Source organism: Engraulis encrasicolus, chromosome 3 (genome assembly GCF_034702125.1).
Source record: "Engraulis encrasicolus isolate BLACKSEA-1 chromosome 3, IST_EnEncr_1.0, whole genome shotgun sequence".
Taxonomy (NCBI): Eukaryota; Metazoa; Chordata; class Actinopteri; order Clupeiformes; family Engraulidae; genus Engraulis; species Engraulis encrasicolus.
Window position 1 is genome coordinate 17,324,538 of NC_085859.1, and position 14,412 is coordinate 17,338,949.

At 45.3% G+C, this 14,412-nt stretch overlaps 2 protein-coding genes across 2 annotated transcripts in view; both read left to right on the top strand.

Moving 5' to 3' along the window:
- The window catches only part of cep78 (centrosomal protein 78), an 18,847-nt gene extending 13,040 nt beyond the window's left edge, over positions 1–5,807 (top strand). Inside the window, exons 12-16 of the mRNA XM_063194866.1 lie at positions 685–828; positions 1,222–1,299; positions 3,466–3,626; positions 4,518–4,647; positions 5,019–5,807. Coding sequence (XP_063050936.1) covers positions 685–828; positions 1,222–1,299; positions 3,466–3,626; positions 4,518–4,647; positions 5,019–5,606 — 1,101 coding nt within the window. The 3' untranslated portion in view covers positions 5,607–5,807. The remainder of the gene's footprint in view (positions 1–684; positions 829–1,221; positions 1,300–3,465; positions 3,627–4,517; positions 4,648–5,018) is intronic.
- A 169-nt stretch (positions 5,808–5,976) lies between these two features.
- golm1 (golgi membrane protein 1) lies at positions 5,977–14,285 on the top strand. The gene is made up of 7 exons (XM_063193461.1): positions 5,977–6,129; positions 6,753–6,897; positions 8,689–8,835; positions 9,801–9,855; positions 12,126–12,228; positions 12,790–12,889; positions 14,067–14,285. Exons 2-7 carry the CDS (start codon positions 6,769–6,771, stop codon positions 14,283–14,285), a joined length of 753 nt encoding a protein of 250 aa, XP_063049531.1. The 5' UTR covers positions 5,977–6,129; positions 6,753–6,768.
- Positions 14,286–14,412: the final 127 nt, after the last annotated feature.

Below are 14,412 nucleotides of genomic sequence, written 5' to 3' on the forward strand. Positions count from 1 at the left end.
ATTGACGACAGCTGTTTATTGGGCATTACGGATGTCAATAATTTCGCCTACGTAGTCCATAGCCATCGTGTCAGTTGTTATCTATTCAAACATCACCATTCCTCCCCGCCCTGCTCTCCGATTGGAGCCCAAGATCTGGAATCCTCGCTGAGGGATGCTGTCTTTCAGATCGGAGCGATTGTGCAAAGCAACATGGGATTTCCCAGGCTAGTAAGAGCCACTGGTTTGGTGCCATTGTTTCCTTGAGTGAACATGCAAGGTCACTCCCAGGTCAACCAATCTCCATTGATCTGCATTGATCTCCTTGGACTGATTACCTTGGATGCCCCATGGCAAGTTTCATGGTATTAGGGGAGGAGCTATAGAGGAGGGTGGGTCGAGCAGGACATTTGCCCCAGGGCCCACCTGTATTGCCAGTGGTTGCTTCTCTTTTGAATCGAATGTTCGTTGTCAATATACAGTATAGTAAGTGAAGAATTCTTGCACACCTCTTTGGCCAGCTGCGTGGGAGTGGAACCCCTGGGTCGCCAACGTTAAAGCAAAGAAAGCTCCCGCACACTGTTCACATTTGCATGGTTTACTGCATCGTTTCGGTATAATGCAATTGCTTGAAGAAGGTCAGTAGACCGAAACGTTGCCGTATGCAGTATACACATGGCCGGTTTGTCTGTCACTGTGTCACAGGGTGGTGCGTCTGTCCAAGTCACCATGGAGAGCGACTCCGAGGCGGAGGAGGGGGAGACGGAGTCCCAACAGTCACTACAGTCCCAGAGCTCATCTGGCCTCAGCCAAGAACTCGTCACCATGAGCGACTACAACAGACTCAAGGTACAGCTCTCTCTCTCTCTCTCTCTCTCTCTCTCTCTCTCTCTCTCTCTCTCTCTCTCTCTCTCTCTCTCTGTCTTTCTGTCTGTCTCTTTCTCTCTCTGTCTCTTTCTCTCTCTGTATCTATCTCTCTGTCTTTCTGTCTCTGTCTTTCTGTCTCTCTGTCTCTCTCTCTCTCTCTCTCTCTCTCTCTCTTTCGCACTCTCTGTCTTTCGCACTCTCTGTCTAATTACTATCTGTCATCGCTGCCCCATTACACAGAGAGACAGCAAGAGCAAAATAAACCTCACTTGCTGGTCTCTGTCTCTGTCTCTGTCTGTTTACCTGTTGCATAACTGCATGTTGGATGTTGGACGGCATGTTTGTGTTGTTGTAGTAACTATTTGTAACCTGCAGGTGGAGCTAGAGGAATGTAAACTCAGGCTGGAAGAGGAGAGGAATGCTAGATTGAAAACCAACTCTCGCTTGGTAGAGGTGAGCGCATGCTGCAGTTATAGTATTTACAACTCAAGACACTTTTCACAAAAAGTGTACACAATATGTATGTTAGATTGCTAAATTATGAACAAGCAACATTTAGCTCACTTATTGTACAAAGTAATAAACACATCTGGGAATATATTACGAAATGAGTATATACCTACACTTGCAGTATATCCACATGTATACACTTATTATCCATTGATAAAAGCTGTTACTTTTTTGTGTATTAAGTGAAAGTGACAGTACTCCACACAGCAGCACACACTGCTCACTGCACACAACAAAGTTGCATTTATACCTCACCCAAACGTTGCCTCAAGGGAGAAGTTCAGCAGGACGGTACCATGCTCAGGGTACCTCAGTCATGGAGGAGGATGGGGGAGAGCACTGGTTTATTACTCCCCCCACCAACCTGGCGGGTCGGGAGTCGAACCGGGAACTTTTTGGCCACAAGTCTGACGCCCTAACTGCTTACCCATGGGTAATAATAGGGCAGTATAGCTATTAGCCATTAATACCCATTACTGCCCTATTATGTACTGGCTATAACCCTGTGATTAACCCTGTAAATTACAGCGTTTTCACACCTGGTCCCTTTCAGCCGCCTAAGCGAACACAGAGTAGTGACTCAGCTTTTTTGGCACATATGTGAACACTCCAAAGCGTACTCAGACCCCTCGGAAGCGAACCGTACTGAGACCTTGGTTGACGTGGTCTCAGTTCGGTTTGCTTATGAGTTCTTATGTGTAATCATTTCAGGAGGGCTCTAGAGGACTGTGTTTGATCAAAAAGTGGACTGACACACCATAAAAGCCTACCAGGACCAGAAAGATCAGCGAGTTCGTAATACACTCACAATATGAACAAAAACAGAACTGAGTCCTTTTGCTGTCGGTTCGCTTTTTGGTCCACTTAAAGAGGACTGAGTTTGGTTCAGTTAAAGGGGACCAGGTGTGAAAACCCTATTAGAAGCTGTTTACACGTTTATGGATATTTTTGAAAACGCATTGGTTTTCGCCTAGAGTTTTAGAATGCGCATTTCAAAATTCCCATTTAGGGGGCTAAAACGCACCTGTCACAATGGAGTTTTTATTTTTTATCCTCAAGCCGTGTTTACACCTAAGAGGATAAAAAGAAGTAGGCTTTTAAAAATGTCTGCATTCGTGTAACCAGCACCACATTGTTAGTGCCACATTGTTACACATTTCTCCTCCAATAATTGCTGTCATAGACAATAACATAGACACGTACGGTACCTGACTGAACCCCTTAAAAGCAGAGTATGTATCTTCTTTTAGTAGTCTATTTCTAGAGTTTATGGTGACCATTAACAAATGTCATCTTTTTCATGTGCATTTACCACCACCATTATAAGTATTCACTATGACTTGTAAACTTAAACTTTTTTATATGAATCTACTGGTGGATCTTCTCCATTTCTATTATTTTTGAATGAGCAGTCATCGACATCTCTGGCTGACCAGTCAATATTAGTTTATTGCTTTGTAAATATTCATGAAAAGATCAAATATTTGAATTCACTAAGTTGGTGTCGTCACAGTCACGTGTCTGCAATGTAGAACCTGTCAAGCTGCACGTTCTCCTGCATGTCTAAATGTCAGTGCCCGCAGCCACACAATGTCAGTATAAATGAAGTAGGGATAATACCAAATCAATGGAGTTTAAGAACGCTTCACCTCACCATGTTCTACAATAGTAGAACGTTACAAGTATGCATCTGTCCAATTTATGTATATTTTAAGCAGCGCCTCCTCCGCATTTCCCCCCAATGTCAATGTGGTGGAATGTTGACATTCACATAAAAATTCCTGGAAGTCCGACTTAGTGAATGGGCTAGTATGCAGTTTGAAAATGACATACTTTATCTTTAACAGCAACAGTCATTCAAGTTATGTGGGTTGCGTGTTATGTATGTATGTATGTACGTATGCCCCTGTCTGTATGTCTGTATATAGGCCTGTGTCTTCTGGGCTACTAGTACAAGGTCACAGGAAAGTTCTGTTTTTTGTCAGTTGTGCAATAGCCTTGTGATGTTATGTGCATGTCCTGTCTTAAACGAGTCTTGCTCAGGGGTGCAAAATGAATTGATAATAAAGTGCTGATGTATCATATCGTATCGTATCGTATCTGTTGCAGCTGGAGCTGGAGAATGCTCGTTTGAGGAGCACTAATGAGTCGCTGTCGGAGATGGTCCAGAACCCGGCCAACTCCGCCCTGCTGGACGACAACTTCCTCAACAGCATCGAGTCCTCCTTCTCCAAGTTCAACGCTTTCCTCAACCTGCTCTCTCAAGCTGGGTACGTCCGCATGCATTCATATCTTTTCTAAAGAGCAACTTTGTGGCCCTACTGTGGCTCCAAAGGTAGGGCACTGGGCTGCTAACACCGCGACCTGGTTTCGATTTCGGGCCGGGTCGTTTGCCAACCCTTCCCCCATCTCTCTCTCTCCCAACTCGCCTCCTGTCCCTCTCACACTGTTCTATCATGACTAAAGTCATAAAAAGACCAACAAAATATCTTAAAAAAAGAGCTATTCTGTATCTTTAAGGCTGATGGGACAGTCGGGAGTATGAGAGGAACAGAGTGGGGCAGAGACAGACGGGGCAGGGCTGGGTTGGGACATGACCCAGGCCGGACTCGCACCTCGGGTCCCAGCCATGGGCATGCAAGCCCATATGTGGAGGGCTTATCACACTGCACCACAGTATGTTCTGAAAATATTTGAATGGCAAGAATTCACACATAGATGTTGGGACGTCTGAACTGTAATTTCCAATGATGGTGCTTACATCATTTTGCAACAAAACTCTTCACGTCAGTGATTGGATAAAATGGGACACATTTTTCAACGGAGTTCACCCCTCCCTCCACTAAACGTTTCTGTGCTCAGCAGTCCCAGACCCTCTGTATAAATGACATTAACACAAGATTCAAGATTCAAGATTAGTTTATCACTTATTATAGGGTTGAAGCCTATAAAGAGTTAAAATTGTTGTGTTTTTGTGTCCTCAAAAAGATTAAAAAATGAAAATAAAAATAAAAAAGAGAGGGGGGGGGGTGCAAAGAGAGTGCCTTGTTGTCTTCAGCATGAATTCAGTAATCTAAGGCGACAATGAAACCAGACTTAAGACACAGAGCACGTAATACTTAATTTGCTGTAACTAATATGTCCGCTCCTGTCTTCCGTAGGCTTGGCCAGCTTGCCTCACTGGTCGGCATTGACCAATCAGACTTCAGCTTCATGGGGCAGCCGCAGATGTCGTCCACGGGGCGAAGAATAGATGGAGGAGCAGGAGACCTGGAGGCCGATGGCACCACGGTAAACTGAAATGAACTTAAAAACATTTTTTTTTCAAGCTTTTAATGGAGGCAGGACGGCAAATATGGCGAGAGGAAAGCAGTGGGAGAAAGAGAATATGTGAATACTGACAATATTTCTATAATACAGTATATGATTCACGTGAGTGACATTGTAGGCTAACTACGTAGAGTGCGCACGCACGTAATGTAAGTTACATTCTACGTTCCATGATAGTTACTTCACTTGTCAGTTAGTTACCAGTACCAGTACAGTGATGCTGGCTGTATGTATGCTCCTCTGTTAATATCTAAGTAAAATCTTTATTTATTATACGGAATCCTGAACCCGTAACTGCGCTCAATAGTGTATTTTCTCTCTCTTTCTCACAGAAGCCCACTACCTCAGCTCCTCCTCCAGGGCCCCCCAGGTCTCCACCTGCTTCAGCCGCCCCAAGACCAGCGCCTCGAAACGGGCCCTCGCTCCTAGCCGCCGCCCCTCCGCCTCGAAACGGGCCCTCGCTCCTAGCCGCCGCCCCTCCGCCAACTGTGCTGCACGTGGGAGCCAATGGTGAGCGCCGCTCGCCACTGGCCTCCCCTGCCCCAGAGGTGGCGCCGGTGAGCTCGGGTCATGCTTCTCCCAGGAGCGCCGGGTCCATCAGCAACGGTTCCTTCAGTGCCAAGCTCCCCAGACCCGACGCCTCTTCTCACAGCGGCAGTCTCCACACCAATGGAGGACCCAAATACCTCAGCTCCTCACACCACAGTCCAGCCGCTGTCAGTCCAGCCATCAGCCCCACCGTCAGCCCCCGAAGCATCGCCTCCTCGACTCTTAGCAGTGGCCACAATGTTGTGTTTGAGCAGTACAGCTCCCATAGCAACGGCTCCCATAGCAGTGGCCCCAAGGGGCTGGCTGTGGCCGTCCCGTTCCCCTCAGGAGCCGAGAGGGGGGAGGGTGGCGCTCTCTCGCTCTCCTCATAGGTTTTTGTTTTTTTCTTTTGTGACTGTTGCCCATGTCTGATTTCTTTGCCAAACGCACATTAACTTTTTTTGCCTAAAGGTATTCATTTTTTTGTTGAGCATTTGTTCATTCATGTTGATTTATTTTGAATGGGTTTACACAGACTCTGTTTATTGGACAGGTGTTCTGGAAAATAAAAAAAATAGCCTCTGCTCTGTTAACCTGTACGTGTCTTTGTAAATATGTATTAGGCATAGGTGCAACTGTACAATTACATTTTCAAGAGATTGTATGCAGGATTGAGAAATTGAAACGGCGCTAGCGCCCTCCAGTGGATGAGTTGAGGTAGGTACTGGACACGTCTCTTGTAGAACTACAACGAGAGCCAGTCAGAGCAACCTCATCATCCAACTTCCGTATGTTGTGTACTGAGGAGCTTGATTTTGAACTGAGCTGGAGGTATCTTGCATTGCCAACCCAACAGTAGATTGTTTGTCCTGACGAGATCAGCCAATACTTCCAAACTACACTTCTGCTAAATTGGTAAGTCGCTGCAGCTCAAGCGCAATGGTTTTGCACCTTGACGCTTGCGTCCCCCTCTCTTGCTAACATGTATGTGACTGTGACGACAGCTAGCTACTGTTAGCTTGTCAGTGTAGCTTTGCGCACAACACGACCTATTGTTTGGTGCACTTTTCATAACCCACGCCCTAACGCTGAATATGCGCTTATTAATAATATTAACAAAGAGTATCCAACCTGCAAGTCTTGAACAGGTTTTATAGTTTAGCTGCGGGAGAGACCGAATCGTCTACTCTAGTGATGACCCGCATAGGCTACTTCACCAGCTGATGTCCTTGGCGACTCCAGTAAACGAACTCCAGTAGATCTACCCTAATCAAAACTAGCAGACAGTGAAATGGATAGGCCACTAGGATATGTCCAAGATAACGGTGTCGTATCTTTGCAGTGGCATGAATGTAGAATGAAAGTCAATATAGTCTATTTTTAACACCATTGTGTTGACGTGTGCGCTTCCGGCGCATTAGAATGAACCGCTCTGCTTTGTGCACTGTGTGCAGTCCTGAACGGATTTATCCAAATGGTTTGCTAAACTTTTCTGCTACTCCGAAAGACCAAGTTTTAACTAAACATTTAATATCTAGGAGGTCTCGGTGCGGGATGGGTGCTCTGGGAAACGGACGACGAGTGGGTCGGTCCCCTCCGCTACTCATCGCCGCTTTGACCACATGCATCCTTGTCTTGGCATTTAATTACTGGGTGTCGAATTCGCGCATCGCTGAACTTCAGGTGAGTCTCTCTTTTTTTAACACCACATCACAGATTGACTCCGCATCACATTGCAATAAACTTGTAGTTTTCAGTATGCAGTGCTATAATCTGTGTTCCAGGCCGGCAGGCAGTGACAGATTTGCTGGGTCCCATCTCATCTCATTTGCATTGGGGACATAGGCCCAATGCCTTTTCTAGGCTGAAGTCCTGTACGATGATGAGGGGTTTACTTATTACTACTTTTCTGAGATGTAATGATGAGTCTGCGTAGAACAGACTAACTTGTGGGACTGGGGAAGAGAAGTCACCCAATCTGAGTTTCGAACCCATGTCTGTGCTGGGGCACGCCTACCAATCAGTCCAGGCCCATTCATTGGCATGGCAGAGTCATGACAGCAATTACGTTCCCCTTGCCAGGCTGGATTAATATGGCCCGGGACCCCTAGGCTACAGGTTGCTTACCTAACATGTCAGTGAACTATGCATGTCCACCAACCATAAACATGGCGAACTGTGGCTAGACCAAGATCCATTCCTAACCCTAACGGTTACCTGTCAGGGAATAATTTGTGTCCACCAAATTTTGGCATGCCACATACCACTAAATCATCTAACCAGGGGTGGGGAACCTTAGCCTGGGAGTACCCATGCTGCCTTGCGCATTCTTTTCGAATTGCTGGACACTTGTGATTGAGTATGGCGTTTGCCGCCAGACAAGGGGAACCTATGTCTCGAGGGCCGTTTACAGCCCTCATCCGACCCTTGATATAATTTTAAGGTTTTCCAATTTTCTCTGAAATATGGCACGTTTTGTAAAGCAATCTGAAATAGTTCATTTTTTACAATGAAGTTATATTTTATTGGAAACTAGTCAAAGTGGGGTCTGTTGTTGTAAAGGTGGCTGCCTATATAGGCCTAAGGTGCAGGGGGAAATCCTGGGGTGAGTTTCTCAAAAGGGAAGTTGTTAGCCTATTAGCAACTTCGGTAGTTGCCAATGGGAAAATGCATTGAAAGCAACGAAGTAGCTAATGTAGTAAGCAACTTTGGTTTAGAGAAATTCACCCCAGGTTTGTGTTCATATACGGCCCTTGGAGGACTTTATAAAATGTGAAGTGGCTTCCCCCTGCACTTAAAGTGATACTGTCCCATTTTTGGAAATAAGCTTATTTTACACCTCCCCTTGAGTTAAATAATAGGGTTTTAATGTTCTCCTATACTTTCAACCATTATCTGGATATGGCAGTGCAAATTTTACTCCAAGCTAGCAGTTAACATTGAGTCCTATGAGACCAGTTAGCCGCCAGCTATGTTAACTGCTATCTTGGAGGTAAAATGTACACTGCCATACGGTACAAGGTACAACCCAATCATTTAAGTAAGTCAAGGAGAGGTGTAAAATAAACTTGTTTCCAAAAATGGGACAGTATCACTTTAATCATCTAACCTCTACTGCAGTGTTTCTCAACAAGGGTGCCGGGGCACCCTGGGTTGCCCCAGAAACGTGGCTGATACATAAATTATGTCATAGATATTTGTCTAAATTGATAAGTTAATGTTAGTCAGTGGAATCTTTCATCTGCCATTTACGCACAATAAAGTAAATATAGGTCACCCCAGTCAGCTGCAACTTCGAACGTAGGTCGTGTGACGTCTCCAAATGTGTTACTTTTCTTAAGTTTTGTGGTATCGGATGTGATGCCATGTTACAGCTTGTTGGCTTGGGGTGCCTTGAAATTTTTCATGAATTGAAAGGGTGCATTAAGAAAAAAGGTTAAGAAGCACTGATCTAACCTCTACTGCTCCACACAGGCCCAGGTGTATGAGCTGGAGGCCCATGTGAGGAGAGGGGATGCGGAGAGGGAGGAGGTGGCGGAGAAGTGGGGCGAGGCAGACGCCACCATGAAGCGCCAGACCCAGCAGATAAGGGAACTGGAGGAACAGCACCAGAGAGAAGAGGTAGCGCACAACACACACACACGCACACACACACACACACACACACCACAACAGCTAGTAGAGAAGTCCTCACAGGCGAATACTACACACACACACCCCTGGCAGTGCGTAAGTCCTCAGAGAGACCAGTCACACACACAAACACCACAACTGCATGTAGAGAAGTCCTCAGAGACCAGTACCACACACACACACACACACACACACACACACACACACACACACACAGAGTTCTGGTAATCTACGGCCTTAAGAACACAGAGCACAAACAGACACAGTGTGCCAGTTGGCTGGAAGTCCTTGGTGGACAAAAACACACACACACCTGTTATTATACAATGCCAGAGGACTATCAGCCCTCCAGAGGGCATTAACACACACACACACACACACACACACACACACACACACACACACACACACACACACACACACACACACACACACACACACACACCTGCAACCATGCATTGTAGAACAATAACATGTGCCTATGCAGATGCACTGCGGAAATAGCAGATCGTCAACTACTACCAGTTGTAATCCAGCTTTATCTGTTTCCATTGGCAGCTTGGCCTTGATGTTGTTAACATAACTGTATTAAAATGACATTCTTAAATGATAGTTGGTGTTAATGGTAGATAAAGCTGGCAAAAAAATAGATTTCTTGTTTTTTCTATAGTGAATCTCATCAGTGCAGACATAAAGCATCTCTGTGACATTAAACCAGGAAGATATGATGTCTGAAAGTCAAAGTGATAAGAAAAGAGTAGAAAGGGCATCATGCTCTTGCTTGTTTTCTTTACTACAAGGTTTAAGGCATCATGTCCAAGTTACACGGATACGCTTCTGCCTCAAGCCACCCAGAGTGTGACACATCAGATGAACTAAACACAAGATACTGTCGTCTGTGTTTTGGGGCTATCTATCACCACTGATTGCTCCCCCTTCTCTGTCTTCCTCAGACGACACTTCACCTCAACGTGTCGTCTTGCTCCAAAACGGTCCAAGATATGAAGAGTAAGTATCACAGCAACAACAACATTAGCTAAGATTTGCTTTAAAGCTTTATCTGTGCTGATGGAACGAAGGATAATGGTGGTAAATGTACAGTGTAGGCAGTCACTGGCCAGACTGTAAGGCACTTGCTCAGTAGATAAGGGAAATCGGCGTTGCAGAGTTGCTAGCCAAAGCCCTCCACCCCTTACCCTGGCTGTTAGCCAAAGTTGGTAGAAGGGTGTTTGGTCTGGAAAAGATCCCAGAGACCAGTTGTTCCCAACCTATTGGCCGGGACCCAACCTCTGGGTTGCCAAAGATCCACAGTGTGTCGCAAAGCCCTCTTAATTTTAAGGGGCTTAATTTTAATACCATATATAGCCCATGTTGAATAAATGACAACGCATTTCAACTTATATATGCATAGAAGCAACAAAATGTGATGCGTTAAACATTTATTCTGTATTTGACTGAAGGAAACAGAGTATCATGTGACTGCCTCTCATGCAGGCGCTCGCACGTTTGGCTCACCAAAGCTGACAATGGTAAAAATATGGGTCCCTGAAGAAAATGGTTGGGAACCACTGACAGAGACCAGAAGGGCTCAGAGGCAGTATGAGCCGTCTTGTTATCAAGCGCCTCTGCTCTGTTTAGTACCGGACAGAGGTATGAGCAAGCAGACCACTTTTTCCAATTATGGAGTTAACAAAAAACCTGGGGATATTTAGCTTTCTGTAAAATATATGCGAACATGAAGAAAGTAAGTGTAGTAGTTGAAAGTAACAGCTACGGTGACTCTGTGCTTGAAGATGTTGATGATTTAGGTTCATCTTGACATTGCACCTGAAAGGCAAATACCAGTGTGAGAAGCATTTTAAAAAGAAAATTGGGCAGAATATTGGGCAGAGGAGCAGCCAGAATTGTCAGGTCTGCCAGACTTGAGCTGAACATGACATTTGAAATACCTTTCACGTCTCTTCACATAGGCCTCAGAAAGTACAAACACGGTATTTGATCCATATTCTGAACCAGCTGGACCCGTTTGGCACACAAACTCTCTGAAAGCTGCAACATGCTTTTAGTGAACCGTGACGACAATGTCGTCGTCAGCAGGTTCATCTGGGTAACGCACAGTCACGTTTGGAAAAAGTTCACAGCCCGATATGAACAAGAGCTGGTCGCAGATAAGTAAGCACTTCAGTGCCTAACGTAACGGGTGCGGGCACCGGCACCGGCTCCGTTCCGGGCGGGCCTAAAAACCACAATAGAGGAGTTTTTCACTTTCGGACACCAGATCATAAGTCTGAAGTCAGAGGTGAACTCCTTGGACTAAAGTGGTAAATATTTATACAAGACAACCCAAGATGCCTCACAGTACTTGTGAAAGTGTTCAACAAACACACACAATGCAAGACGGGACAGGTAACAGTGGTGGACTGGTAACGATAAGTGATTAATAATAAATACAATGTTAAATGTTCATTGGTATTGTATTTATTATTAATCACTTATTGTTACCAGTCCATCACTGTTACCTGTCCTGTCTTGCATTTTCTATCAGTCTGTAAAATATCAGTGACCTTGTGTCCTCCACTTGTGCTTGTGGCCTCACGTTTTGCTGATGCCCCGCCTCCGTGGAGAAAACAATTAAGTTTCCCTGCTGAAGTATAATGCTGTTTTCAGGGATGTCATCACGACGTATTACTGGTACGAGGTCACAAGCACAAGTGGAGGACGCAAGGTTGCATATTGGAACACACACATTGGGTCTTTCTCAAATGCTAGGCCAGTGTCCTTCCAAGTGTATCAGCCTAATTAGTCACGCCCAGTGATTGGATACTTTTTGGTGAACTCTACAGAATATCCAATCAACTGGGTTGATACCAAAAGGGTATCCAATCACTGGGCGTGACTAATTAGGCTGATACACTTGGAAGGACACTGGCCTAGCATTTGAGAAAGACCCATTGTCAAACGATCTAAACATGGTGGCCGTTGGGCCTTTTTCAGGTAACTCTTGCGCACAATAGAGACAAGGAGTACAGTAGTATTACCATCTTGGAACCTGGTGTACTGTATTGCAAGTGTGCTATTTCATAAACCTTTTTCACTATTTTTTTTTCGAAAGTGAAATCTCTGGTGTTTTCTTTTTCAACATTAACCAAGTATTCTTAAGTGAACTCTCGTGTTTTTGACAACACTATGTTTTTGAAATGTCTATGGGTCCCGCAAAGAATTGCATGTAACCAAATCACTCTCCTCTTCGCCTCTTCCCCCTTTCTGCATCCTCTCAGGCCAGCTCAAGTCTTTGTTCACGGACCTGGGAAAGATCCAGCAAGAGCTGCAGACGTGTCAAGGCTCAGTGAACACACTGAATAAGAAGCTGACTTATGACACGTAAGTGATATCGAGCAATGAAATGATATGTAGGCCTAGGAGCAGGGGCGGAGCCATTGAGAGCGCCAGCAGGGCATTTGCCCCGGGTCCCAGGGCCCTCCCGACTGGTGGTGGGGCCATATTGTGGCCTTGGCAGGCCGTATGGATTGGGGGGGGCCAAGTGTTCCGTCCCGGGGCCCTGGAGGCAATTGTACCTGCCACTGCCTAGGATAGATGTTTGTTCAGGAAACAATAACCAAAAGAGCGTCTTTGTTGTATTACTTGAACTGTATGTTTAAATATAGGGCGGTGACTGTTTATCTGGCGAAGTCAACTACCGGATTTGTGCAAGGCTGGCTGACGTCCATATCTATCCTCATCTTTATTGCCATGTTGGGTGCTACTAGTGCAGTTAGTTAATCTTTTGTTAATGGCAATCTTGTTTATGTTAAAAACACACTCTTGCGAGCTACTACTTTTGTTTAAATCAATACAGTCATACTGTATCTATGACTGACAGGGTGACTCACAGAAAGCTGATGAACAGGAGTCCTTGTATGTTCATCTTTTTGTGTGTTGCAGTGCTCAGTGTAACACGCAAATGATGGCGTTGAAGGAGGACTGTGAAGAGAGGATGGCAGCTGTGAAGGAGGCTCAGAAGAAACAAGAGAAGAATATACAGGTACTACTGACCCGACCTGTAACTCAATCCATAGGCGTGCAGAGATACTAGGGACGAGGTGGTGCTAAAGCACCTGCCCCTTTGTGCTACTGGACAAAGTGCCCCCTATTGAAAAGCTCTTTTTTTGAAGTTTTCGTCCTTTTTCGTGCTGTGGTTCATGTTGACATGATAATAGGGATGCACCGATACTGGTATCGGTATCGGCACCCGATACTGCTCATTGCACTCGTACTCATACTCGTCAAGCACTTGCCGATACCAGGAACGATACTGCTATTACACAAAACAATGCAAAATCTTGTGACGTTCTGTGGAATTGAAAGCAACATGGAAAAAAAGTGCCACTTCATACATTTACATTTAAATCTACATGGAAATGGACAATAAAAATATCACAGGTGGAAAAAAACAAGGCCATGCATTTATTTTCATTGTATTTTGGTGGTAAAAGGTATCGGTATTGGTACTTGGTATCGGCAAGTACAGACATTAATGTACTTGTACTCGTACTTGTATTGGTTTTTCAGTGGTATGGGTGCATCCCTACATGATAATCTACAGATGCTTTATGACCCCTGTCCCCATTTGAGAACCTGCCCCCTAGACTCTTTTCACCAACCCACTCCCCGAACACCTGGCCCAGACGTAATGTGGAACCAACATGTTTTGGACAGGAGCACTTCCCTCTTACTTCCCTCTGAAAGTGAAAGCCCATTGGGAAACTCCAACTCCCATTGTCATTGTGACACAGCACTCCACAGCACACAAGTGAACACTGCACACTGCACACAACGAAATTGCATTTATGCCTCACCCGTGCAAGGGGGCAGCCCTCAGTGGCACCCCATTACCTCAGTCATGGAGGAGGATGGGGGAGAGCACTGGTTGATTACTCCCCCCACCAACCTGGCGGGTCGGGAGTCAAACCGGCAACCTCTGGGATGCAAGTCTGACGCCCTAACCGCTCACCCATGACTGCCCTACTTCCCTCTGTCATACTTACCGGTACATGTTTATCCAGACAGTGTGACGGCCTCAAAAACATTTTTCCTGTTTCAGTATTTTCCTTAGTAACGGCTCATTGTCTTTGTTGGGCAGTAGTACTATGATTACTCATTACAAGCACTCATGGTTTTTCATCATTTACATGCTTGCGTGTGCATTGTGTTTTCTACAGACAAATGCCGCAGACACCCTGAAAGTCGCTCCAATCACCATTGGCGACCAGAAGGTTGTCATTGAAGATCCAGCCAATCAGACAGCAGAGAAGTCTCCAAAGCCAAGCCTGCCCGCAGAGTCACCAGACGTGACGGAGCTGAAGACCAATGACATAGTCGATGTTCATGACGGTACGAAGTTGAAGTTTCCCTGTTTAGGATTGATAAAGCTCTCCTAGCGGTCAATTGCGCTCATGCAAGAGCTTACGTCCCTTATCTTTAAATTCACTTTTTTCCAGAGGTGGATAGTAACTAATTACTTTACTCGCGTTACTGTAATTGAGTAGCTTTTTTGTGTACTTGTAC